Genomic DNA, 27,767 nt, shown 5'->3' with positions numbered 1-27,767 from the left:
GAGTTTAGCTACAATATAAGTAGACTATGTAACCCTAAAATTGTGACTAAAAGGATTCAACTGACTATTGTCAAAATTGTTTTCAGTTTGTTGTTGTTATTGGAATTATTTGAATAATATTTGAAATTATTAATATGGGAAACCACCAAACACCAGTTTAAGCATAAATTCCTTTATTAAGTCCTGAGACCAAATGGTATTTTATACAGTTGCTCTAAACGTGTCTAAAAAGCCTAAATAATAAGCAATTTATTACATCCAAACAGTAACAAAACATTTATAAGCAGCATAGTTACAAACAGGCTAAGCCCAAGGGTGCTTAGATCCATATTGGTTGGCTCCAGTGTGGTCAGGCAGGCATTAGCAATGACCCCTTTGAGCGTTTACTTTTTATACCCTTTAACAATCAAGGGATGTTATTGCCAATTATTGATTTCAGCTAAAAAACAACTGGAGAGTTCCATTCCTCCCCTCCTTCTTGATGACCTACAGTTTTCCCATTCCACCTCGGTTCACACAGACTTTAACACTGGGGTGTGGGTTGGAAAAGGGGCATTTTGGCTCATTTTCAGACGGATTCTCTGTATTTGATTTAAAGCCTTTTGCAGTCACCCCTATGGTCAGAGGCCTTCTTTTTAGAAACTGCCTCTTATCTCATTAGTTATTCTTTCAACCAGACGTCCTCTCTGCTTTATTCCTTCTGGCTTTACCACTTTTTATTTTCAAGGCTTTCCTTCTATTTGCTGGTCAGGGCCTTTCTTTACAACACATATATAAACTCAGACTTTAAGGCCAGAAGGGACCTTTGTGATCATCTAGGTTAGTCATACATTTCCTTAACCAAACTTAAGCTAACTTTAATTCTTTACTTATCCTACAGTTGTATGAAGTAAAGCTGTACTTCACTTATGTGAAATGAGTTTGAAAATAATGTTTTTCAGCAGGGTCTCAGCCCAGCCTCTGTTCTTGGTGGTGTGATAACTGGCCAAATTTTTTCAGGTGCAATTATTAGTAGATCTCTACCGGTTTCTGTCCACCTAAATCAGGGTGGAGGGGGAAGCATAGAAAAAGGGGTTAGAAACTACAAACTACATCAGAACTGACTACTGATATGTGTGCCCACATGTTTTGATGACACAAAACGGAGGGCCCAAAGTATTTAATTTAAATTGGCCTTTCGAACATAAGAGCTGGCGGAGATCATTTTGTTTGAAAGTGCCATCTATGACACAAGCAGTATCAAAGACCCTTTGAGAAATGGTACAATGGGGTGCAGAAAAGATGTTTAGATTAGGCTAAACATGGCGAGACATGAGATAGCTGTTGCCCTACATTCAGTTCAGCTAATTTAGTATGTGTAGTGCTGCTTACTGGTACTGTCTCCCACCTAAAATCTGCTTTACTAATATTTTCAAATACAGAAGAGTTGTTTGCTTGCCATGCCAGCCTAACCAATTATGAAGTCAGGTGTTTATTTCCAGGAAGAAAATAACATTGTGCTGACATTAAGATATTAAATTGCCTAATAAAATCCATGATTTATTTTTTACAAGCTAGTCATAACTTTAATTATATCAGAAGTTGGAGAACCAAGGGTGAACTTGTAGAGGATCTGGCACAAGGCTACAGTGTTTGGGTTGCTAACTATGCAGGAAAATGTGTTAATACCACCATAAAATCTGACTTCATTGACATTTTCAGCAATTTAATAAAAACATTTCTAGTATTGTAGGGTTGTATTATATGCTCTTTTAAAAATCAACTGCTAGCCCAGAATATTTGGCAGGGTCTCTTCACAGATATTTTGCTTTGTTGAGTTGCCCTTGCTGTCCTTTCTGGGCGTTGAACTCTTTTGAAGATCTCGCCCATTATTTCTACAAGTATACTTACAAGAGCAGCTATCATATCCCCTATGATAATCATATGGATGTGAGGGGGTGGAATGCAGTTTTCCTTTCCGTTACTTGGTTATACCATCTGTAATTATACCTAGGTGTTTTGTATTCACTCACTTTTTACAGAAAAAAAATACCATTAAGAAGAAGTTTGCACAGTGTATTAGTCAACATGAGGATATTTACAACAGTTGTTTCAAGTAAAAAATGTTACTCTTCTATTCATGGTGGTGGGTGGGTGAAATCCCCTCTCGTGCAGGCTGAGGCTTAACTGGGACTTAATTAGTGTATAGGCCATGTGCACGGGGTAAACTTCAACCAGTATCTCCTTTACTAAGTATAGCAAATACTGCTTACATTTAATTAGTCCAAAGGTATCATTTTAAAGATTTGCAAGGGCAACTGCTACACCAACTCACTTTGCGTGTTCCATGCTGGTTTTTTGCAGGATGTGCACACAACTGCACAACATAGATTGAGGAATACTTCCATGTAATGCTAGAACCAGAACCTGGAGACAGCACTATAACGGAACATTACCTAGTAAACATTATAGCATCATAATAGAAAATCCTGCATGCTGATTGGATAACAAAACATTCTAAGCAGTGTTATCCCACCATACGACAGTTACTGAAAATCTTACACTTCATAACGGTAACAGCCAAATTGTCAGAGCAGGCCCAAGATCCTTACACAATTGTGCGATTACGTCTATATGTACAGTTAACTCGATTGCAAGGGCAAATCAGCCTTAGTAGCTATTGTGTGTGCAGGCATACAGCCTTAGTAGTTATTGTGCCATGAATGCACATTAATGGCAACTGCCTATGCATATATAGATATAGACCTGTACACAAATGTAGAATGTCCCTTTCTGAAAGCTTGGCCCATAGCAACCAGCACAACACATGCATTTGTATGTATCAAACAGTTGTATCAAATGTAAGGAATGTACTTCTAAGTACCTACCTTTGAAGGCTAACTAACTGCTTAAAAATGGAAAACACTAATTAAAAACATATTTAGTGAAAAAATTCAGAAACTCAACTTGTTAGAAATAAGATTTTACCTTTATATTTTTAGCAAATACTAAAGATCAGCCATAAACAAAATGTCACTGTTCTACAAACTTCACTGTGGAGGCAGGAGTGCAGTGAAAGACTACACTAAAGAAAACGGCCAAGTTGCTAATTACTATTAAAACAGCAGGCTTAGGAATGTTACTGGGGTCACCAGTGAGCATGCTGGGAAAGTCTGATGATGTCTTAATGAGAGGGGGGGATGGCTCTTCCCTCCTTATCTGAAAAGTCAGCCAGAGGAGAAGCTAAAAGGGGCTGTAGCCTTAAAAATATTTTTCTCCATTTTGTAAGTCAAGGGCAAGAAGGCCTGTCAACTGCAATGAAACTGAATGTGATGATTGGGAGTAAAAACAGCACCACCTTCCCCTACAGAGGGCAACAAGCTAGGGTAGAAGTAGCACTCACAGACTACAGTGAAGGATACATTAGAGATACTCTATAACTGGATTAGATTAGACAGGCTGATGGCATACAGCAGCATTCCGCTGCTCTCTCTTCCTTACTCCATATACCTCGATAACTTTCCATTTCTGGGCTATTGCCCATGCCTGCAGCCTGTCCATATCCTTCCACTTCTGCCCCCACATACTCACCTGAAGTTGTGGAGATGATTTCTACACAGTAGAGTGGCAGCAACTCCCATGGGTGCTTAAATGGTCAGTGTGGGGATTGACAGGGATTTGAGAATAGGGTGTTAAGGAGCACAGGGAGGAGATGAACTCATTTGCAGGTGATTCCTTTCTGACAATTTTCAGTGTGGTAGCTGTGTTAGTCTGTATCAGCAGAAAGAACGAGGAGTACTTATGGCACCTTAGAGACTAACAAATTTATTTGAGCATGGACGATCCCTCACTCTCACAGATCTTGGGAGACAGGCCAGTCCTCACTTACAGACAGCCCCCCACCTGAAGCAAATACTCACCAGCAATCACACAACAAAAACACTAACCCAGGAACCTATCCTTGCAACAAAGCCCGATGCTAACTCTGTCCACATATCTATTCAAGGGACACCATCATAGACCTAATCACATCAGCCACACTATCAGAGGCTCGTTCACCTGCACGTCTACCAATGTGATGTGTGCCATCATGTGCCAGCAATGCCCCTCTGTCATGTACATTGGCCAAACCGGACAGTCTCTATGTAAAAAGAATAAATGGACACAAATCAGACGTCAAGAATTATAAAATTCAAAAACCAGTCGGAGAACACTTCAATCTCCCTGGTCACTCAATTACAGACCTAAAAGTCACAATTATTCAACAAAATCTTAAAAAACAGATTCCAATGAGAAACAGCGGAACTGGAATTAATCTGCAAACTAGACACCATTAAATTAGGCTTGAATAAAGACTGGGAGTGGATGAGTCATTACACTAACTAAAAACTATTTCCCCATGCTAATTTTCCCCCTACTGTTACTCACACCTTCTTGTCAACTGTTTGAAATGGGCCATCCTGATTATCACTACACAAGTTTTTTTTTTCTCCTGCTGATAATAGCCCACCTTAATTGATTGGTCTTGTTAAGAGTTGGTGTGGCAACCTCCATTTTTTCATGTTCTCTGTGTGTGTCTTCCTACTGTATTTTCCACTGCATGCACCTGATGAAGTGGGCTTTAGCCCACGAAAGCTTATGCTTAAATAAATTTGTTAATCTCTAAGGTGCCAGAAGTACTCCTCGTTCTTTCTGACAATGTTGCCCTACAACAGGTATGATGCAATCATAGAACCACAGAGTTGGGTCATCTAGTCTAATCCCCTGCCAAAGATGCAGGTATCGTACACAGTTAAATAAATTAGGTATGTTTTTTCCTCTTTGGGCTACTGTGACTGGCCAACTCTTTCTTTTAATAGAGTAGGATGGCCTGTTGTACAACCAGAATCCATAGCCTTATACATGACTTATGCAATTTGATAGGCTGTAAGTATTTTTGGTTGGATTGAGTTCATAGTACACAAACTAAAAAAAAAAAAAAAAGCATTATTCCTAAATTAGGTGCATCTGATGCTCAGGGGTTAACTAGAGAGAGAACAGAGAAAACTAATTCCTTTAACAATATCTGCATCTTCAGAAGGGGAACTGTAACCAGTTCACCCTTTTCCCAAAATGAATGCCTCAAGGAGGCAAAGATTCCACGTGGTATATTTTTCATTAGAAAAATTACATTACACTTTTGTTTTCAAATTGTACACTGTGATGTTTTATGAATTATGCTACTGTTACCATAAATACGCATAAATATTAACTGAAGCAATATTACATGTCAGACCAAATTCTCCTTAGCTACACTGGTATAAATGAGAGCAGAATATGGCCCATAATGCTTGTGTTTGAGAAGAATGTACTTTCTTATGGTTTCTTTTTAGGTAACTAAACAAGAGAGGAGTCTTATGAAGCCTCTTTATGACAGATACAGAATTATCAAGCAACTTCTCTCGACACCATCTTTGATTACAACAATTGTAAGTTGGAAAGAATTAGTATTTATTGTAAAGAAGCTATACGAGATTCTGAATTGTGCTTTGTATGCCAGTTCAGTGACATTCTAATCACTCTTACACATGCCGGGCTTATAGAATGCTTATTGATCAAATCATCCAGTTGATATTTAAAGAGGAGTAAACATCCTACATGATTCAACCCCAAAGCATGCCAGAGGTCATGATGTAAAACATCAATTTCTGAATCAATCAGTTTACATGGGTGGGGAAGGGATCAGATGAGGGAGTTCAGCTTTTAACCTTCACCATTACAAACAAATCTACACCACAAAATGAAAGCTGTGTCTATCTGTATTATACTGTTAATATATCCTCCTTGATCTTTGTTGAAAATACTTTTATTACTTAGCACATTAAGATCTTAGCATAACATTTTGATCAATGCTATACCAGTGTGAAAGAAAGAAAAAAGCTTTTCATGTATATGATTCTGATTGTTAAAAATAACAATGTTTTTTTTTAAAAAATATAAAATACATGTCAAAAATTGCTGAGGTAGAACTGGTCCAGAACTGGTGCCTTTACTCTCACTGGGTAGTGCTTTACCTTGTGAATTCCCCATTTCAGTAGCACTTCTTGCAGGATGAAGTACCACTGAATGTGAGCTGCAGTAGCCCTTTGTAAATCGCTTGTCTGGTCACTATAAAAGAAAATACTAATTACAAAGCCTTGTTCCACATCTTGTGGTAATGTTAGCATGGGACTTGCACATGAGCTTCAGGGAGTTATAGGCATCCTACTCTCATTGAATTTCAATGGGTTCATTGATTCCTTTGAAAATCCCAGCCATAACCTTATTACTTCAGAATCTCTTTAAAGCTTCCTTCATGTTACTTTGAATGAACTTTGGTCAATGCATTTTTTAAAATCTATAAATAACAGTTTTTAAGAAGTGGACAATTTCATCATTTTCTTGTACTGTAGTACAACTGTAAAATGTGTTGCAATATGGTCATTCTTTTTTGATTGCTAAAACCATTTGTAACTCTAAAAATACCTCTAGAATTATTATTTTATGCATATTGTAGCTTTAATTTATGAACTGTTGACACTAAATGGTACAAGTTTACTTTACGGACAATTAAACAAAGGGCTCTCTCATTGCAAACCTTACTCATGGGGAGTTTAATTGATTTCAATGGGACTAGTTTAATGAATAAGGGTTTCAGGATCATGCCCTAAATCCTATTTAAAAGCATGCTCTTGCAAATGTTTTGTTGTATGAGTAATCCACAGTAAGTAATTAGTAGAGCTACTTATGGAAGTAAGGGCCAGATTCTGCCACATTTAGTCATGGCAAGTAATGCCTTACAACGGAATTTGCCCCACTAGAGGTTGTAGTGAGAAATCTCAAAGTGTGTTTAGCTATTGGTTTTAATACCTGTAACCTCTTGTATTTTCAATAAATAGTATGTAGACAGCTAATTTGATGATGATGTTACATATTACAAGCAGGAGGAAGAAGATTCAGATGAAGACCGTTCTCAAAGCAGCCACGAATTATCATCCAGTCCGGCATCTAACCTTCCTGTAGATGACTATCTGTGTTGCTCGGATGAGGAGAATGAGCCTGCAATTGTTTCACCTCTGGATGAAAAAAAGGCAATCAAACAACCAGCCCCGTCTCTGTCCAATTTACATGAGGCCACAATGTGAGCGTTGCAATTTTTCTTCCTGATCTTCTCGCTCCCCCGCCCCCCCCCCAAAAAAAACAACCAACCCAACCACGCACTTACATGTTCTAGTCACAGCAAGATCTGTATTTACTGTCAAAATCTCCCAAGGATCAGGAAGCTCTAGACCTTAAGGATTGAGTTTTATCCTTTTTATGAGAGAAAGCAGAGACAGGATATTTATGTGATCAGCTTACCTGTGCTTTGCCACACTTCGTGTAATCAGACAGCTCTAGAGAGAACTGCCTAAATCCAGAAGGAGAGAGGCAGGGAAATATACATATATGAGAGAGAATGATATATGCAACGGAATCATAGAATATCAGGGTTGGAAGGGACCTCAGGAGGTCATCTAGTCCAACCCCCTGGTCAAAGCAGGACCAATCCCCAATTTTTGCCCCAGATCCCTAAGTGTCCCCCTCAAGGATTGAACTCACAACCCTGGGTTTAGCAGGCCAATGCTCAAACCACTGAGCTATCCCTCCCCCCAATAGGTAGAGCCCACATGATGACATAATATAAATGATTTGTCAACTTACCTATTTTTGTCAGAAAGTTTAGACATTTATCTACTTAGTTTCTTAAAAGGTATTTGTGGAATAACACACGTTGGATGAGGAGGCTTCAGTATTAGTGGTGGCTTGACCAACCAGGCTAGTTTTTTTTTTTCATTTATATATTGCAGTTGTATTGGTTACATTTCATATTTCACAACTGTAGTGTCGCTGGTGTGAAAGAGGACACCTTTTCAACTGAAGAATCTGGATTATATTATCACATTTCTAAAACGTACAATAGTAGACTGTAAGAATTATTGTAAATTCATGGTCTGGCCTGGTATAATTGTTCATGTATTTTCACTACGTGTCAACATAATTCTATCTATATCTTTATTGAAGAAAATTATTGTTGTCAACAAGGGTGGTCAACAAACTCCTATAAGTGATAGAAACAGTGATTTGGAATCTTATGTTTTGTGTTTCTGTGAAAAGGGCAGTTTATGGTCAAGTTGTTTAGTTGTGGGAATACACGTGTGCTGATATCATTCAGCCCTGGTGCTCACTGATGAAAACAAACCCTACGGATGAATGTGATCTCATACAGTAACTCCTCGCTTAACGCTGTAGTTATGTTCCTGAAAAATGCGACTTTAAGCGAAACGATGTTAAGCACATCCAATTTCCCCATAAGAATTAATGTAAATATGGGGGGTTAGGTTCCAGGAAAATTTTGTTCACCAGACAAAACACAAACACACACACACACAGTATAAGTTTTAAACAATTTAATACTGTACACAGCAATGATGACTGTAAAATTTGGTTGAGGTGGTGAAGTTAGAGGGTGGAAGAGGGTGGGATATTTCCCATGGAATGCCTTACTGATGAATAATGAACTAGCTTTCGGCTAAGCCCTCAAGGGTTAACACATTGTTAATGTAACCTCACTCTGCAAGGCAGCACGAATTGAGGGAGGAGAGACAGCATGGCAGACAGAGAGAGATGTGCACTGCCCCTTTTAAGTACATTGCCTTTAAAAAGATCAGGAAGTTGAGATAGCAGCTACTGCCAGCAAGCTCTCTCCATCCTAAGCCCTGTCCAGTTCCCACCCTGCTCTATATGGAGAAGGGGTAAATGGGATCAGAAGCAAGGGGGAGGGGGACACCCTGATATTAGCCCCCCTCTCTTTCTCCCCTCCCCACAGCAAGCAGGAGTCTCTGGGAGCAGCTCCAAGGCAGAGGGCAGGAGCAGCACACGGCAGTGGGGGGAGGGACAGCTGAACAAGCCGGCAATTGGTAGCCTGCTGGGCAGCTGCTGCACAGGGAACTTAGGGGAGCGGGGAGCTGCTGGTCTGCCCTGGTTCCGAGCCCCCACCAGCTCGCTGCAACGGGCTGCTCTTCCAGCAAGTAGTGGACAAAGCAGGCGGCTGCCAAACAACGTTATAAGGGAGCATTGTTCCCTAATTGATCAGCAACGTAACAACGAAACGTTAACCGGGACAACTTTAAGTGAGGAGTTACTGTATCTTATACTATTCCTTATATTTCCCATGTGTTTTGATTGACACCTGAGAGTCAGAGACATGAATAAAGGCAGTTAGGTCCTATTAAGTGAGTGAAGATAAAAAGAATGTATGTTGTTCTGTGGAACTCTCACTGTGTAAATGATGCAGCATGGAGAAGTGCTGCTGAGATTTCTTAGCGCATCACATTATTATGGAACAGTATATTTTCGGACATATTCTGAAAGTGTTTTATCTTCTGCCTAAGGACCTTATCCTGCAAACGCTGCCCAGCGTAGTTCTTACTACAGTCTGCAGTTCCATTGACTCACAATAAACAGCACTGCATTTGATGGTGTTTGCAGGATCAGGTCCTATGCTGCTAATCGTGTATCCCCCTTTTTACTTACGGGCCTGAAACTGTAAGGTGCCAAGTGCTTCCTGTGAGATGCTGAACACCATGAACTCCACATAGAACTAAGGGTACCCACAAGATTAGGGTCGGAGTGTTTTATTGCTTCCTTCCATAGATTCTCTGCATTCCCTTTATTAGAGGAGTGTGAATGACACCAAAAGCAAGGAAATGCTGTAGATTTACACTTGTGCTGTCATAAGTCCATTACATCAGACTTGGAAGAAAATTTTAGGATTCCTTGAACTTAACAGGTCTAATTCTGCACTCAGGTGACACCTGTCACTGTGCACATTTTGAAGGGCCACATCCAGCCCTAATGTTTTAACTATTTCTAAGTCCACATAGGCTTCAACTTCCTCTACCTCCTTTGTAGGCCTGTGCTTCTTGAACATCTCAGAGAAACAAGAGCGGACAAGAAAAGGCTTCGCAAAGCTCTGAGAGAATTTGAGGAACAGTTCTTTAAACAAACAGGAAGGTAAACAAAAACCTCTTTCATGTATTTTAAGCAGATGTTTATGTTTCCATTAAAGAACATATTCTTAGGCAGCAGGGACTTACCTGTAGTAATTGGGCTGGGGGGAGGGAGGGGATGGGACTGTGTTATCTTTTGTGCTTTCAGAGTCCCAAGGGTAGCTACAGCCCAGGATTGGAAGGAGACTGCTGGGAGCACCGTGGAGGCATCGGGTCTCTATGGAGATGATTTTTTGCTCCGACAATTCCTCCAGGATCTATGCAGATCCTTGAAGTTCTTCCAGGTTTAGGATAGCCCCCATAACATATCCTGTGAGAGGGCAAAGATCCACAGGGAACTCTGCCAGAGGATCAGTCCAGAAATTTCCTTCCTTAGACTTACCGACAGAAGGAGCAATGTGACCCCCTAGTCAGGGGTTGGGCTAGCCCAGCAGCAGCTGTGTTTGCCACAAATGTACTATTAGGATCCCCTGATTTACAGAATTCATATGCAGACAAATACATATAGTGCTTTTTGATAAATGTAAAGTTGAAATGTCATTTTCCTGGAGACTTTTTACCATGACTGGTATGCTGGTGGCAGGCAGCTCTGTCCCACCCCTCCCCTTTCTTAAATGGGCTAGGTGTGGCCAGAGGTGCAGGTAGTGTGGGCCTGATCCAAAGCTCATTGACATCAATAGTCTTTCCACTGAATTCAGTGGGCTTTGGATTAGTCCCTATGAGCAGAGAGGAGCCATTTTGTTGTTTATAACACAGACCTTACCGATGAGGTTTTTTCTGTTTTTGTTTTTTGGCGGAGGAGGGTGTTTTTTGGGGGTTTATTGGTAAATTCCAGATTATGCCTAAAATAAGGTGAGCTTTCATTCAGAATTTTCAAAAATGTGGCCTCCTCACACTTTCACATCACAATATTGCTCATCTTAAGAGGAGCAATGTGTGAGGGTATAATATTTAAATTGTTCAATCTGCTTAAATGCTACTGAATTCATGACAAGTCCTGAATGAAAACAACTCCTTGAGTGATCTCAGGTAGGTCAGGATGATTTCCTATTGTGATGAAAGAACGTGTATGGTCTTAGACTCTATGGGCTCAGTCCAATGCCCTTGATCAATGGGAGCTTTTCCACGGATTTCCCTGAGTATTGGGGCTAGCCTATATATAGTTCAAAAAGAAAACCATAGTGTAGTACCATGGTAGTTATATTTTCCATAATCCTGTACAACAACATATCTGCATATTTTGGAGTGAAGTAATTATTACTTACACAGTTGACAAGAAATGTGATTACCTTGTATAATCTAAACTTCAGAATTCAGTATTTTAATTGCCATTCCTATAATCCTACTTCACAAGAGTGTGCTTTTTTCATATGTCTATGGGCATCTAAAATTAGAAAAAAATGTAAAAAAAAAATCACAGCAGAAATCATTTTAAACCTCATTTTTCTTCTGTGTCATAAAATGACAGAGCTCTGTTTGACTGTTTCAGGAGTCCGCAAAAGGAAGATCGCATACCTATGGCTGAAGAGTACTCTGAATACAAGCACACGAAAGCCAAACTCAGGCTTTTAGAGGTTCTCATCACTAAGCATGATGTCTCTAAAGGAATTTGAAGTCAATGAAATACATAGCTAGTGTTTGCTAGCAAAAACCAAAACAAACAAAAATAATTGTACAGGTCTGGGTCTTTCTGCACAGTTATTAGATACACTGAGAATCTGATGCACTTTAATAATCTTATTAACTGAGACTAGGAGAGGATGGCAATGTGTGTAAGAGTATGTAAACGGGAGGGAGTGAACTATATTTTTCCTTTTGGAATAGCCTTGAAGTGCACTATGATAATGTTAGAAGTTAAAGGGACACTGTAAAGTTGTTTTGGCCCTTAGTCTAACCCGCTTTATCTTAACATTTATAAACCATTAGGGCATGCCCTCCAGATTCTAAAAGTAATCAGAAATCCACCACTCTGTCTCGCTCAAAAGCAGTATAATCCACTATTTCTGTAGGCAAAACAACTTAGAACATCATATGTTAACTAAAAACCTGTAGATCAAATTCTACCCTTTGATACATAGGTGCAATTCCCATTGGCTTCAAAGAGAGGTGCATATACATGGACAAAATTGGGCCCTGAATTCTTGGAGTTGAGTAAATTGAGGCTGCTGGAGAAAAAGAAAGTGGTAAAATAACTGCCAAATGCAATCACATTTTTTGCAAATGAGAAAACATCTATTTGGCAAAGCAACAAGGACTCAGTGGTTAGGGAAGGAATGCTTGTTTCAGGTTTGCCAAAGGGAGTATAAGACAATGTAAAGGCACTAGGTGCTGGCCTGTTAAATATGGTTGGCAGTACTTTTATAGTACCCTAAACAAAATTCAGTAAAATAAATTGATCATACACGCTGATTTTTAGTTCTGTATTAAACTTAGCACTTTATTTTGCCTGAAGCTATAAAATTTTGCTTTTCTGACTACCAAAGCTTGTTTGGAAGCATGCACTTTGTAAAATGTTAAAGTATTTCCTGTGTTAGATATCTATATTAAAATAATGAGGAGAATAGTTTATTGTATTCTGACAAGATATTTTGGATAGATAAATGTATGCAGTATATAATTGAAAGTCATGGTTGTGAGATGAGGAACTCTGGCTGCCTTGCTTCCTAAAAGTAAGACTACAAAAATATTTTTCTGTTGGAATTATACATCCTTCAGCACACCCCACTTTGTAATGTAAAGGGATTTTCCTCACTCTTGTGATAGATCATTTCTGAGTAAAGTGCAATATTTCACAGAAGGATTGTCAGCATTTTGTATTTTTCATTACAAATCAAAGACATATAATGGGAAAATGTCTAAACCAAACATGAAGGAAGAGCTTGAAAGGGAAATTGTTGCATCATGTTTAGTGTTTTGTTTAAATTGCCATTTTGTATTAACTGCATATAAACCACCTGTTTTGCTATCTTAAGGAAATGTTCATTTTCTGAAGTCTATTCTATACCAACCATGTTTGTATTTTTATTGTATGTAATGTTTCAGCATGATTTTAAGTAGTACACATTTTCAAATGGTTTGGAGGAAAAAGTGTGACCACTACACAATGTGGATTTTTTTTTTTATTTCTATGAGGTTTGCTGTTTCACTGTATTGACTTGACAATTTATAACTTTTATGAATCGGAATGATCTCCTTTCTAAATCTGTTTAATTAAAGTAATCTAAGAGCAACAGGAACAGATACACAACTATTTGAAGTTTACAAACTACATCTTTGATAAGGGAAAATGGTTTCATGACATGTATACAATTGCTATTAAAATGTACTCTATATATTCTATATGATTGTATAATATTTTATACAACAGTACAAATAAAATATTTTTCTATTATATTTATGATGTTTAAACACAATTTTTGTTTCCAGTTAGCTAATATAAATAACACTGTCAAACAACAAGTTGGAAGTGCTGACATTTCTAGGCTTCGAGATTTAAATCATGCTGCAATTACAACCTTTCATGCTGTTTGGAGAGTTATCCCAGTGTTTGTTCAGTAGATTAAAATAAATGCATATTTAAACACCATTATAAGCCATTATTTTTATTTTGCTAAAGCGGTTTATATAGGTTTTTGTTATGTTTGGTCAGGAACAAACAAACAAACAAAAATTGCAGCATCTAGGTGTAAATGTTGTCAGAAAGAAAATCCAGGACTTCTGTTCCCCTAATGCTATAAACTATTAGAAGGAAGGAGGAAAGTTATACTAAAAATGCTATTAATGAATTTGAAAAACTGGTGTTTGCTTTTGGTGACAGCGGCATGTGCATGCTTCTGAAGAGAACGTCTGACAATGGAAATGGACAACAGAGGTTCAAAGGCTCCTATATATTGGGGTAGGGATTAACGTCCAACACTGATGTTGCAGGTCTTGCAACTGGGATCTTTTTTTGCATTTGCAGTAGACGAGCTCATTAGCTGATGACCAGTAATTTCTGCAACTGTGCCGAGGGAAAGATCCACAGGATCAGTGTAAATTACTTCTAAAATAACATCCTGGGCATGGTGATAAACCATGATGCCATCTTCTTCGGTGCAGGTCAGAAATTTATTATCCTCTGAATTTAGCTGAGGAAGGCGCTGCTTACAGAATTCATCTCCTGGTGACCCAACAGGGGCAATAACAAGAATGACATAGTGATAAGCTGTGTACATGCAGTAGAAGTCCCCAAAGTACAAGTTAGTATTTGGATTGAAAAGTTTTTCAGCTGCAATCTCAAACCTGTATCTTCCATAAGGTGAATCTTGTGGTGGCTTCCCCGTGTTAAACTCAGTGTTGCAGCTAAAGAAGATGCCTTCCAACTTCCCACTGATTGGAGAGCCATGGCTACCACTGTTATCCTTGACAGAAAGCTGCATTGCATTTCCATGTTGGTCTCTAAAAATGAATGACTATTATTGTTTGTTTTGCAGTGAAGAGCACAAGTTTGATTACTTATAGGACTACCACGTGTCACAAGGGACACAAAGAGAAGCCAGTCATCTGAAAAATAAGGTTAACGCCACCCCACTCTCAAGAGAAAGCAAAGACAAATAAATGAAGACATGACCAGGGTGAGAAGGGATTGCTTTTCCATCTTGTCTCTGCTTCTGGAGGTGAGTTGTGTGGATGAAGAGGTAAAAACAGTACAGGAAACCCCACCCACCATATTTTTCCTCAGCAACTGTAACAATAGTGGGATTTTAAGTCTACATTGAAAGTTACAAATTAATATATTTTTTAATGTTTTCAGTGGATGCTGTACACAAATTCACATGATAGCTAGTTCCCCCCCCCCTTTTTTTTTTCCAGTGACACTACGGCAGGGGAATACCCACATGCCCTCCAAAACCTGCGGCTTACTCTGCTCCTACTTACACGATCGGGAGTAATTTAAGCAGACACAAACAGTCTCTCTGTTTTATTTAAATAGGTCTTCACAGATTTTGTGCTTAACCACTGTGGAGTCCTGCTTGTGCAGCTCTGGAAGTTAGAAGTGGTGATAATAAAATGATAATCTCAGTCTAATAAATTTGAGGAGAATTAATCAGTTTTGGCCCCACTAAGACCCCATTTCATTTTCTTCTAAAGAATCTTTCTCTCCACATTGCTAATACATGGCCCCATTTGGCTGCCATTGACTTCAGTGGAAGCAGGACTGGGCCCAAGACGAGATATAATTTAGTTCTTTCCGACTGTAATTATCCTAAACCCAAAAATACACAAATCCGATCCCTTTTGCATTGCAGTTCAACTGTTAGTGAAGTGCACAGACTTTTTATATATATACACATATGTACACAAACATGTCCAGGGTGTATCACACTTTCTGTTTGCCTAAATGCTTTCAAAGTGCAATGAATCCTCATATCTAGAAAAAATATTTTACTATCACCACTTGGGTTAGGTCACTTCTCTTGTCAAAGCTATGACTGATTTCCTTTCGTTTTCTGCCTTGGTTGTAGGCTATTAAGTCTCAACCACAAGACAATTCCATCCCAGGTCTCATGTCCACCTACTCCTTTACATTTCACAGAACTCTTGCCACCTATCTGGTGTGCTAAACCGCCATCATCCCTTCATGCAAATTGACCAGTCTTAAAACAGTTTTCAGAAAGCTTTCTAACATTAATTCACCAACGAAAATTGCTTGTGTTAAGAACGCCATGCTCAAGTCAGGCCACCATCTGGTAGCGTGGGGCATGAGCTGTTTCTCAGGCTGGTGGTAGCAAGTGAAGCTCCAATGCCACTGTGCTATAAATATCACGTGAGCGCTTTTCAGTCACACACTCTAAGTATAAGGACAAACAGAATGGCTGACTGACTTGATGTAGCTGAAGGCTGAACACCGGGAAAGTCCCTGTTAACTGAGAAGCCCCTGAGTGAATCTCAGTGAACTGCAGAGAGGTATGGCCCAACCTCTGGGTCTGTGATGGAGCTGAGGGAGTGTCTAACTCAGCAAGACAGGAGTGGAGGGGCACCTGTTCTGGCAGGAGGGTTATTCTCAGTGGTATCCCAGCTCACTGAGTGACAGTCTTGAGGGGAGACAAATGGAAATTGATGCGCAATTTGTCCAGGAAAGGGCTGCACACCTGATCCTCAGACCTACTGGGTGGAGTATAAGCTTCATACAGATCTTATACACTGAGGTCTGGGTGCTGGAGCTAGGTGACCTGCTGAGCTGTTTTCAGTCAAGTCTGCAGCTTTGGGGGTGTGGACTAGACCCTGTGTCTGTCTTGTAGCAGGCTAGTGTGTCTGGCTCAACAAAACAGGGTTCTGGAAGTCCCAAGCTGGCAGGGCCAACAGGCTCAGAGGTAATTTCAGCACATCAGGTGACAGCCCCAAGGGGGTATCTGTGACCAAACCCATCACACAGCCTTTGTGAGAAAATTTTGTTTTCAGCCAGGCAAATACATCTGCATGTGCACTACCTTAGACTAGTGCCCACCTGCCATAGCTAGCGCCCAATACAGCACATACAAAACTCCCTTTGAATTCAATGGCAGCTGTACTCTTGTAAGGAATTTAAACATCAGGCAAACCCAGCATCGGATTTATCTGGAACCGGCACAGGAAAAAATTTGTTTGCTTGTAAAAATTGAACTACCCAACAGGCTAACAGACGACTCGTACCGGTTGCTCACTGCTTTGGCATACTGTAGTTTCAGGGGTGGGGTGGGGTGGATTTTTATTTTTTGCGACAGTCCACGGTAAATCCGACTACAAATTCTTGTTTTCAGCTAAACTATAACAATAGGCTGCTTCATTTTTTATATGCTCATGGAATGCAGGTTTAGTCCTTGCTGCTACTGAAGGGAATGGGAGCTATGCTACTAATTTCAACAGAAGCAGTGTTTCTTACATAGTTACTTTGTAAGACAATTGTTAACCCTGATGCTGGTAAATATACTAGCTGTCCAAAGATGGTTTAAAGTGGCTTATGGAACAATGGCTTTATCACCTATAGTGCTAGCACCTGAGAATTCTTACCATTTCTAATCATATACCTTCTTCCAACTACAATTTTTCATATAGCTGTGAGGCAAACTTCAGAAGCTTTCTGACCCTCTCAAGACCACCATCTTTATCGTTGCAGAAGTAATGCTCTGGGAAGATAGGGCCTAATTCATAGCAACTTATTCTCCTTTTCAAACAAATTCCAAAAAAAAAGATAAAGGTCACCTTCGCTGCAACCTGAAAAATGTGCTTGAAGCTGTATTTCTGTGACAAGATACTGACATCCAGTGGCCGATTACGCTAATTGTTAGTATTCGCTAGGGAGTTGATACTTTCTTTAAAGGAAGCAGTCATGATTAAAGTGTACGTTAATTATATGCCACATTAAAAAAAACCAACCTGTAATGGTGTTGCAGGATCAAAGTTTACCTAGTAAACATGCCAAGGTCTTGTACGCTCTCTTGAGACACCCATCGGAACCCTCCCACTCTAAATGCACCACTCTGTGCACTACTGTTTACTACTTAAAAACCCATGGAGCCCATCAGAGGTCTTCTGAATCATAAGGCAAAACAACACTTTGAGGCAGGGAATGCTAGTTGAACGGTTACAAGTGATGGAATGATTTGTTTTTTAAAACGTTGTTGCCAGGTTCAGTGGTCACCAACAGCTTAGTCTAGAGCACAACATAGTACCTTTTGAGACAGAAATTCTTTGCCAACTGTTAAAAGACCCTGAATTTGCCTGTTTCTGAACATCTTCATGTATTCTATACTCCTGAGGGAATTATGCACCCAAATTCTGCAAATGTTGTTTGTCTAGAAATAAATGTGGCTCCAGCATGGCAGTGGGGAGCACAGGCCATTGGCTGCATTGAGGTGGGAGATCACCCTGAAGTCCCCACCTTCCCCAGTACAGGGACTCAGTAGTGAGGCTGCACCTGACCCAGCCACAGTGTAAGGGCTTGGCCTGCCCCAGAAACACCCTGGGGCCCTGCCCTTCTGTGCCAAGCGCACCAGATGTGGGTAGGCAGGCTCAGCCCAGCAGGATCCAAGTGCGGAGGGATCCAGGCATGGGGTGAGAGGTTTCTGTGTGTGGGCAGCTCAGTGGGAGATATGGATTTTCAGGGGCTCATTGTGGGGTTCAGGGGCAATGGGACTCTGCAGAGGATCCAGGTGATGGTGGCTGGGCTCAGCAGGGGTGTATCTGGCTACCTTCAGAGCTTCCAAAGCTCTGTGAACTCAAATGCGCACATACTGTGAGCTGTGACAGATTCACCCATGTGACCCCACCCAGTAGGTATGAGGATCATGTAAACCTGGGCATTCCAAAAGGATGATGTGCTCTTATTACAGGACTCAAAAGGCCTTATCCAGCACTCAGTCTGAGTGAAGTAACACTTGCAGAAAACTGGAGCAGCTGAGTTACATTTGAGTAAAACTGAGGTAATGCAGTGTTGACACAGGCCCAAAATCTTTAACATATGCTAAAATATAAGAAATAAGCATGTTTAAATTTCTTTAAGGCAAGTAATCAGAGATTCTACCACTGAAAGGCAATACAAAAACAGGGCTCTACTGCATTGCTTAGCGGATTGCAATGTACCCCCAAACCGGTTTTCTCTTAGAATACTATTCTTGCCACTTCATGGTGTCTTACTGTTTCATGATCAGTCAATATTCTGAACGCTAACCTCTAGCATGGGGGGTGATGGCATCTATATTTTGATTGGATAACTGTCTACATTTGCTGCCTATGCAGAAGAATATTGTAACTTCAGCACTATTACACAAAATAAGCAAATACATTGTATGGGTAGAAGTTAATCAAAAAACCCCCATCAAGAGACCATTAAGGTTGCACAGCAAGGCATTCAAAAGTCAGTAAGGAATAGATCCACAAAAAGACTTAGGTGCCTGACTGCCACTGTCAGCATCTACGTCCAACTCTTAGACACCACTGTGATCCTCAAACTCCCTGCACAGCTGCCGCCTAACCCTGGAGGCACCTAAAATCCCTATGTGCTGGAGTTTCCACCATTAACAATCCCTAGGCACCTGGCTTTCTGCCAGTGAACATGTGCACAGCCAACTTAGTTTAGGGAATCAGGAGCCTAAGCCCCTGCAGGAGCCTCAGAGTAGGCATTCCTAGCTATCGCACTTGCGAGGCCCGATCCAGTAGACATTTCAGCACCTACGTTTCTCTGTGGATCTGAGTTTAAATGACAGTATTCAGGTTGCATATGCTTGATTACAATGTACACATGCAGATACTTGAGACATACGTATACATCAAGTACTTGCAGGCAAATGTATGTGCAAAATTGTACACCCCCTATCTTTAGAAATCTCATTCTTAGTTTCTAGTACATCATCAATCATCATTACTTAGTCTTTAGATTATGATGGTGCCTAGAGGCTTGCTCAGTCCTGAAACGTCATTGCAGCAGGTGCTGTGAAAACACAGCTTTTACTCCAAAAACTTATTTCCTGAGATTCAGTACTGAATTGTACAAACTTACATAAATGAGTTGCTTTTGTGTATAGTTTTAATACTTAGATGGAATTAATGTGGACAATTTTGCATGTGTTTGTTTCTTACCTGATAGAATCAAAGTATTCTTTGTGCTGATTCCGATAAAAAACAGAAAGCTTAAGCATACGTCCTGCAATCACTTCAGCTTTTTCCAAAAGCTGTGTTAGATGAACTTTTGAATAATCTGTGAAGAGAAGACTATCTGCTAGTAAGAAAGAAACATCATCATCTCCTAAATAAGTCTAAACTTATTTTGATGACTTGTACAAAATAGACAAAGGGTGGGAAGGCAAAGAGCAGCAAACGGCCAGATTTTTGGGACTTAGGCATTAGAGCTTCAAAAATCTGCCCCAAAGTGACACCACAGGTCAGTGGCAGAGCCAGGAACAGAAGCCCCATTCACCAGACCACACTACTTCTCATGACTGTGATACGTGATAATTTTCACAAGGGGTTGTCAGCATTATCTCCTACTAATGGTATTTTCCATTAGAAACTGCTCCCTAATTCCCACGTGCCTATAACCTGGTAGCACAACACACTACCCCAGAGGAAGTACTAGGGCTCTCATACAGCCCAACCAATACAGGGTTAAACTCACTCCAGTGCAGGTAGCACAGACAAGGACTCACTAAAATTCTTAATGAGGAGTACAGGGCTTTCCTACAGGCAGGATCTGCACACTGGGGTGAATTTCATCCCAATGAAGATGTGTGTTAGTAAATGAGGAGACAAATGTATGCTCTGTGGCGTGGAGATGGTGGTGCTCTGGGGCTTTCCACAGGCAGACTGCCTAAGGGCTATAGGGTGCTGGGTGCAGCCACACTGAACAGAAGCACTTTCAGGAAGCTTCATAGCTCTTGAGGCTAAAGACAGGTGCAAGGATGGCCCTGCTTCAGTTTGGTTCACCACGCACCCAGAGTGCCACCAAGTGCAATGTTTGGTCAACTGCTCAGTATGCGGGTACACTAGGAGGACAGTGTGTGAAGTGTGCCAGGTGTCTCCCTCCCCACCTCCCAACAAGGCACCAACAAAAGAGCAACCACCGTTGAATTATACATTTTGAACAGAAAATAAGCCGCCTAAACCAACCCTTCCATTTCCAGATGTGACAGGTACTGACTGCTGCCAATTATTCTGTGTCGCAATAGCTGATCCAGACAGAAGCTAGTCCCTTTCATACAGCATGTCTGCTTTCTTTCTGTCCCTATGTGCTGTATCTTTTCCCAGCAATCTTACCTCCTGTACAAAACTCTATGATTTCACTCCACTCAGAAACCACATAATCCCCATCAACTTGCTTTGATGCCGTCTGTACTGCTACTGTATATTCCGTTCTTGGGCTCAAGAACCAGTGTCCACGAACAGTCATAGGGAGAGGAACAGCTTTTGCAACCAGTTTAGTGGGTACATCCTAATGGGACAAAAAAGTCTGATCAGTTAGTTGAGCAAAACTATATTCAGAAGGTCATATAAGTTAATTTTGGGGGGATGAAGTTCAGTAACCTTATTTTAAACCCCTTAGGCCCAAATTCTGCTAACTTTTCTCACACAAGTAACGCAGTGAAGTTAATAGGATGCCACACACATTAGGAAGGGGAGTGAGATTTAGCCTTTAGCTAAGTGGATTCTTTTAATATTGGGTCTATATGAACATAGAATAATAATATTACCTGCAGCATAGAATATACACGATAGATCAAGGATATCAATTTGTACTTAAAAATGCAAGCCTGTGGGGGTGAAGACAATAATTTGATCATGATACACTATCCTGCTAAGGAAATGTTAAGGCTGTCAAAACATAAGCTTAAAAAAGTCTCTTCTCACAGCTTTTAACTAAATGTAACTTCACTGACCTTAGTAGCTTACTGCTTGATTTACACCAGCATTAGGGAAGACCAGCCTTTCGCACAGCTCAGCACAAAATAAAGACAGTGACTCTTAAATATTTCAAAACCAGTGCTGTTTTTCTTTCTTTCACAACAAGCCTGTTTAAAAATAGCACACGGGAAAGGCAAATGCATGCCTTTATGCGGAATTTGGGCTGTAAGCTTTGTGTCTATCCCTATAGTCTTCTGGGTTCTATTCTCTCCCCCTCCCCCCCGCTGTTGTTTTGCTGTGGCAGAGCGTCAAACTACATTGTGCTGATAATGAAGACTCCCTTTTGCAGCTAGCGAAGCTCACAAGATGCTGAACTGCTTGAACTCCACAACATCAAGGACAGCAGCTTAGATCTCGCCACAAGGGAGTAGCTGGTATGCAAAGGTTTCCTTGCCAGTACTATGCAGGAAACATGGCTGATTTCTGCGTCGTTCAAAATCCTGCAGAAGATAGTAACAGCCTTGATCTTAGGAACAAGCTGTGCAATAATAATTAAACGGACTATACTGATTAACTTAACTGTAATCTTCTATTCCCCATTTATGTGTAAGCAAACTTAATGGTATGTGATATTAGAATAGCAGCATACTTGGGAACGGGCAGGTAATTTTAGAATTAGTATTATTTTTATTACCAGAGCACTGAATAAAAAAGAGCTGTGATGTATTCACAATGTTTCCATTCATCAGAATAGCAAATAGAGACCGTCAGTATTCATTGATTGAACGCTACAAGGGCTGACTGTCATTGTGGGAGCAGAAACTGGGGTGAGAGAATCTGCATTTGAGAAACTGCTGGGAGAGAACCGCTGCCTAAGGAAATAGGCAGAGTGGTTGCTTTCACCTGGATGGCTGTGAATGAGGGATTCAGTGTATCAAGGTCAAATGGTGAAAAGGGATCAGGGAAATTGAGGACTGGTTGGGGTTGTGGCAGGAGGGAATCCAAGCAAGAGGCAGTGGTGATGGATTCCCTGCACTGGCGTGGTGTGGGAGGTGGAGGTGAACTAGGTTCACCGGGGGAAGGAGACCAAAGGCCTGAGGTAAGTGGGGAAGTGGGATACCGGGAGGAAGCACGAGCAGGAGCGCGCAAGAGGGCAGGGCTCCTGCCTCATACTGAGAAAGAGAGACGACCAGCGAGTTATCTCAAGTGCCTATACACAAATGAAGAAGCAAACAGGGAGAACTGGAAGTCCTGGCACAGTCAAGGAATTATGATGTGATTGGAATAACAGAGACTTGGTGGGATAACTCACATGACTGGAGTACTGTCATGGATGGATATAAACTGTTCAGGAAGGCCAGGCAGGGCAGAAAAGGTGGGGGAGTTGCACTGTATGTTAGGGAGCAGTATGACTGCTCAGAGCTCAAGTATGAAACTGCAGAAAAACCTGAGTGGCTCTGGATTAAGTTTAGAAGTGTGAGCAACAAGGGTGATGTCGTGGTGGGAGTCTGCTATAGACCACCGGACCAGGGGGATGAGGTGGACGAGGCTTTCTTCCGGCAACTCACAGAATTTACTAGATTGCAGTCCCTGGTTCTCATGGGAGACTTCAATCACCCTCATATCTGCTGGGAGAGCAATACAGCGGTGCACAGACAATCCAGGAAGTTTTTGGAAAGTGTAGGGGACAATTTCCTGGTGCAAGTGCTGGAGGAACCAACTAGGGGCAGAGCTCTTCTTGACCTGCTGCTCACAAACCAGGAAGAATTAGTAGGGGAAGCTAAAGTGGATGGGAACCTGGGAGGCAGTGACCATGAGATGGTCGAGTTCAGGATCCTGACACAAGGAAAAAAGGAGAGCAGCAGAATACGGACCCTGGACTTCAGAAAAGCAGACTTTGACTCCCTCAGGGAACTGATGGGCAGGATCCCCTGGGAGAATAACATGAGGGGGAAAGGAGTTCAGGAGAGCTGGCTGTATTTTAAAGAATCCTTATTGAGGTTACAGGGACAAACCATCCCGATGTGTAGAAAGAATAGTAAATATGGCAGGCAACCAGCTTGGCTCAACAGTGAAATCCTTGCTGATCTTAAACACAAAAAAGAAGCTTACAAGAAGTGGAAGATTGGACAAATGACCAGGGAAGAGTATAAAAATATTGCTCGGGCATGCAGGTGTGAAATCAGGAAGGCCAAATCACACCTGGAGTTGCAGCTAGCAAGAGATGTTAAGAGTAACAAGAAGGGTTTCTTCAGATATGTTAGCAACAAGAAGAAAGTGAAGGAAAGTGTGGGCCCCTTACTGAATGAGGGAGGCAACCTCGTGACAGAGGATGTGGAAAAAGCTAATGTACTCAATGCTTTTTTTGCCTCTGTCTTCACGAACAAGGTCAGCTCCCAGACTACTGCACTGGGCAGCACAGCATGGGGAGAAGGTGACCAGCCCTCTGTGGAGAAAGAAGTGGTTCAGGACTATTTAGAAAAGCTGGATGAGCTGCATCTGAGAGTGCCAAAGGAGTTGGCAGATGTGATTGCAGAGCCATTGGCCATTATCTTTGAAAACTCATAGCGATCAGGGGAAGTCCCGGACGACTGGAAAAAGGCTAGTGTCCATCTTTAAAAAAGGGAAGAAGGAGGATCCTGGGAACTACAGGCCAGTCAGCCTCACCTCAGTGCCTGGAAAAATCATGGAGCAGGTCCTCAAGGAATCAATTCTGAAGCACTTAGAGGAGAGGAAAGTGATCAGGAACAGTCAGCATGGATTCACCAAGGGCAAGTCATGCCTGACTAATCTAACTGCCTTTTATGACGAGATAACTGGCTCTGTGGATGAGGGGAAAGCAGTGGACATGTTATTCCTTGACTTTAGCAAAGCTTTTGACATGGTCTCCCACAGTATTCTTGTCAGCAAGTTAAAGAAGTATGGGCTGGATGAATGGACTATAAGGTGGATTGAAAGCTGGCTAGATTGTCGGGCTCAACGGATAGTGATCAATGGCTCCATGTCTAGTTGGCAGCTGGTATCAAGTGGAGTGCCCCAAGGGTCGGTCCTCGAGCCGGTTTTGTTCAATATCTTCATAAATGATCTGGAGGATGGTGTGGATGGCACCCTCAGCAAGTTTACAGATGGCACTAAACTGGGAGGAGAGGTAGATATGCTGGAGGGTAGGGATAGGATACAGAGGGCCCTAGACAAATCAGAGGATTGGGCCAAAAGAAATCTGATGAGGTTCAACAAGGACAAGTGCAGAGTCCTGCACTTAGGATGGAAGAATCCAATGTACCGCTAGAGACTAGGGACCGAATGGCTTGGCAGCAGTTCAGCAGAAAAGGACCTAGGGGTTACAGTGGACGAGAAGCTGGGTATGAGTCAACAGTGTGCCCTTGTTGCCAAGAAGGCCAATGGCATTTTGGGATGTATATGTAGGGGCATTGCCAGCAGATTGAGGGACGTGATCGTTCCCCTCTATTCGACATTGGTGAGGCCTCATCTGGAGTACTGTGTCCAGTTTTGGGCCCCACACTACAAGAAGGATGTGGAAAAATTGGAAAGAGTCCAGCGAAGGGCAACAAAAATGATTAGGAGACTGGAACACATGAATTATGAGGAGAGGCTGAGGGAACTGGGATTGTTTAGTCTGTGGAAAAGAAGAATGAGGGGGGATTTGATAGCTGCTTTCAACTACCTGAAAGGGGATTCCAAAGAGGATGGATCTAGACTGTACTCAGTGGTAGCTGATGACAGAACAAGGAGTAATGGTCTCAAGTTGCAGTGGGGGAGATTTAGGTTGGATATTAGGAAAAACATTTTCACTAGGAGGGTGGTGAAGCACTGGAATGCGTTACCTAGGGAGGTGGTGGAATCTTCTTCCTTAGACATTTTTAAGGGCAGGCTTGACAAAGCCCTGGCTGGGATGATTTAGTTGGGGATTGGTCCTGCTTTGAGCAGGGGGTTGGACTAGATGACCTCCTGAGGTCCCTTCCAACCCTGATATTCTATGATTCTGTGAATTGGGATGGAGTGTGGAAGGAATTCCCTGCGCATGGACTGGGTGGCAGATGGGAGCCACAGCATCTTAAAGTGGCTGCTGCCATACGAACAGTGGACATTTTAAATTAACCTAGCTTCATCCAAGCACAAATGCCAGCTAGCTAGAAATAAAAAAAAAAACCCACAAGATTTTGCTTCTGCATGACCGATAAACATGGTCTGAAAGGATTTTTTTAAATTAAGAAAAAAGTTTTATTTTCCTGTTGTTTTTATATCAGAAATAACAGATTTCGTCTTCCCTGTTTGTGTAGGAGGATTATTTGGAAATGGAAAAACTAGCAGGAATGTGACACATCAAGAAAATTTCCCCCCTTAATACTTATTTTACTCAGCCTCCTAACAACCTGTTGAGGGAAAAACTCTTTTTGTCAGAGACTCAATTGCCCCGTCTCTTAAACTGATGGCTGAGAAAGCTCCAGTTCCAGTTTTTTCTATGGTTTTTGGGGATGATTCTCCCCTCACCCCAATGTGGGAAGTTTCAATTGTAAATTGGTGTCGTACTGTGAAATTTGGCATGGGCATGTAGCTACTGTAAATAGGGTGTCCGTCCTCTTTAATAAATGGAAAACATGCAGAATCCAGGCCAGGGGTACAGTGTGGTTAAGGAATCACAGCCATTGCCATACAAAACCAGTCACATATTTCAGAGTCCTTGACTCTATTAGCAAACTCTGCAAATAAAGACTTAAGATGTCCCTGGTCATAGGTTGTAAAGTCCTCCACACATACCTCATCATGTCACTACTCAGCATACAGCAACAAATAAGCAGGATGGGACAGTAAAGGTTGTTTGGTAACCTTCTTTGTGCATTTTCATATTTTAGTATTTGGGTTTATTTTTTAATGTGCAGCCTTAAACTTTGAGTCTCCAGACTGAAATGTGTGGATTTTGAGAAAACTACAATGTTCACTCATGGGATTTTCCCCTTAACTAAGTGAAACACAGCGAGAGGGAAGCAGAAAAACAAGGATGAGAAAGCAAAACAAGGAAAGAATTAAAAAATGACATTCATGTCCCCAGCAGTAGACCTTACACAAAACCACATCTTAACTAGCTATTATAGGACTCCAGCCAGACTGCACTCAGCAAAGCTAATGAACTCAGCAGTCTGCTAGCGATGCAATCATTATTTAGCCTCCTTATCATATTTCCTGGGGACATATAAAAATTGTCTTCATCTTGGATCTAGTTTCTGTGCACATGTCATAGAAGTGGTTATTGCCACCATTAATGCTGCCTTCTTGGGCTTGCCACTGAAGGCTCTACATCTTCATGCCTCTAAAATGTATATTCACAGCCATCACATTAGTGTATATCAGAAAATTCTTCTAGAGTACCAGAAAGGCCCTATCGACCTCCAGTCACAAAATGGAAAAAAAAAAATTACCTCTACTATATTTATGGGAAATAATAACCTTTATAAAAAGGACTAACATGATCACTTTTCTAATCCAGGGACTTTCTTCAAGACCGTTACCTTAACCTCAGAAACAAATCTTCACTTTGAGATGTCACTTGGCACTATTTCTTTTTTTTGGCCCCTTTGCCATTTGGCCCCAATGGTCAGCTGAGTCAGAATATGCAGAGGAGCTGAATGTCACCTTTGCACCATCAGGATTCTGTGGTTACCAGAGGCTAGTTTGGCTATCAGCATAAGATAGGACAGTTCTAGTATATGAGGGGCTGCAACAGTCCCCAAGAAATAGTCTGATGGCACAAAATAGTAAGAGCACTAGAGGGTGTGTGCAAGTCACCCTCCCTCCCCTTGTTGGAGAGATCTGGCTGCTTTTCAGCCCCTTTATGGCAGAGAAGAGTAAAAGGGGGCTAGAATGCACCTGAAAACCAGGGCTTTTGCCTTCTTTCCTTTTTGCCACCATTTCTTCTTGGTAAGCACAAGAGTGGAAGACAGTGGAGCTAGGTTCAATTCCTGGCTTTGCCAAAAATTTACTTGTGACCATGACAAGGCACTTAACCTTTTGTGCCTCAGTTTCCCCATATGTAAAATGGGAATAACAATATTTCCATACTTCAAAAAGGTGTGCTAAGGCTCAAGCCTTGTAAAGTGCTTTGACATCCTCTCATGGAAGATAAAATAGTATCATTGTTATTGCTAAATCTATTTTAGTAACTACAGACTTCCTCACGTACACATTTCCATTTTCTACAAATATGGTGACACTACAGTAATAAATAACAACATGCACTATCTTAGGAACTCAGTGTGATTTACAAATATTAATAAATTAAAGCTTAACATCCTCCTAAGGGATAAATAATATGTCATTTTTACCAACAGGGAAACAGACACAAAAAAG

The 27,767-nt window shown here is 41.2% G+C and overlaps 2 protein-coding genes across 9 annotated transcripts in view; one reads left to right on the top strand and one right to left on the bottom strand.

The window, feature by feature from the left end:
• Nucleotides 1-13,439, top strand: part of FAM13C (family with sequence similarity 13 member C) — a 199,984-nt gene extending 186,545 nt beyond the window's left edge. For 3 of the 6 annotated variants that reach the window (XM_073353371.2, XM_073353369.2, XM_073353372.2), the window contains 4 exons: nt 5,352-5,447; nt 6,939-7,138; nt 9,949-10,050; nt 11,536-13,439. In XM_073353371.2, the coding sequence (XP_073209472.1) occupies nt 5,352-5,447; nt 6,939-7,138; nt 9,949-10,050; nt 11,536-11,659 (522 nt within the window). In that variant the 3' untranslated portion in view covers nt 11,660-13,439. The remainder of the gene's footprint in view (nt 1-5,351; nt 5,448-6,938; nt 7,139-9,948; nt 10,051-11,535) is intronic. The other 3 variants (XM_073353370.2, XM_073353373.2, XM_078853799.1) reach the window with 2 other exon arrangements.
• Nucleotides 13,151-27,767, bottom strand: part of PHYHIPL (phytanoyl-CoA 2-hydroxylase interacting protein like) — a 193,683-nt gene continuing 179,066 nt past the window's right edge. For 2 of the 3 annotated variants that reach the window (XM_073353377.2, XM_073353380.2), the window contains exons 4-6: nt 20,817-20,991; nt 19,644-19,761; nt 13,152-14,483 (exon numbers count right to left, since the gene is read on the bottom strand). In XM_073353377.2, coding sequence (XP_073209478.1) covers nt 13,949-14,483; nt 19,644-19,761; nt 20,817-20,991 — 828 coding nt within the window. In that variant the 3' untranslated portion in view covers nt 13,152-13,948. Of the gene's footprint in view, nt 14,484-19,643; nt 19,762-20,816; nt 20,992-27,767 lie in introns of all 3 variants that reach the window. The other variant, XM_073353378.2, reaches the window with a different exon arrangement.

Source organism: Lepidochelys kempii, chromosome 7 (genome assembly GCF_965140285.1).
Source record: "Lepidochelys kempii isolate rLepKem1 chromosome 7, rLepKem1.hap1, whole genome shotgun sequence".
Lineage (NCBI taxonomy): Eukaryota > Metazoa > Chordata > Testudines > Cheloniidae > Lepidochelys > Lepidochelys kempii.
This window is presented reverse-complemented; position numbering and strand designations above follow the sequence as displayed.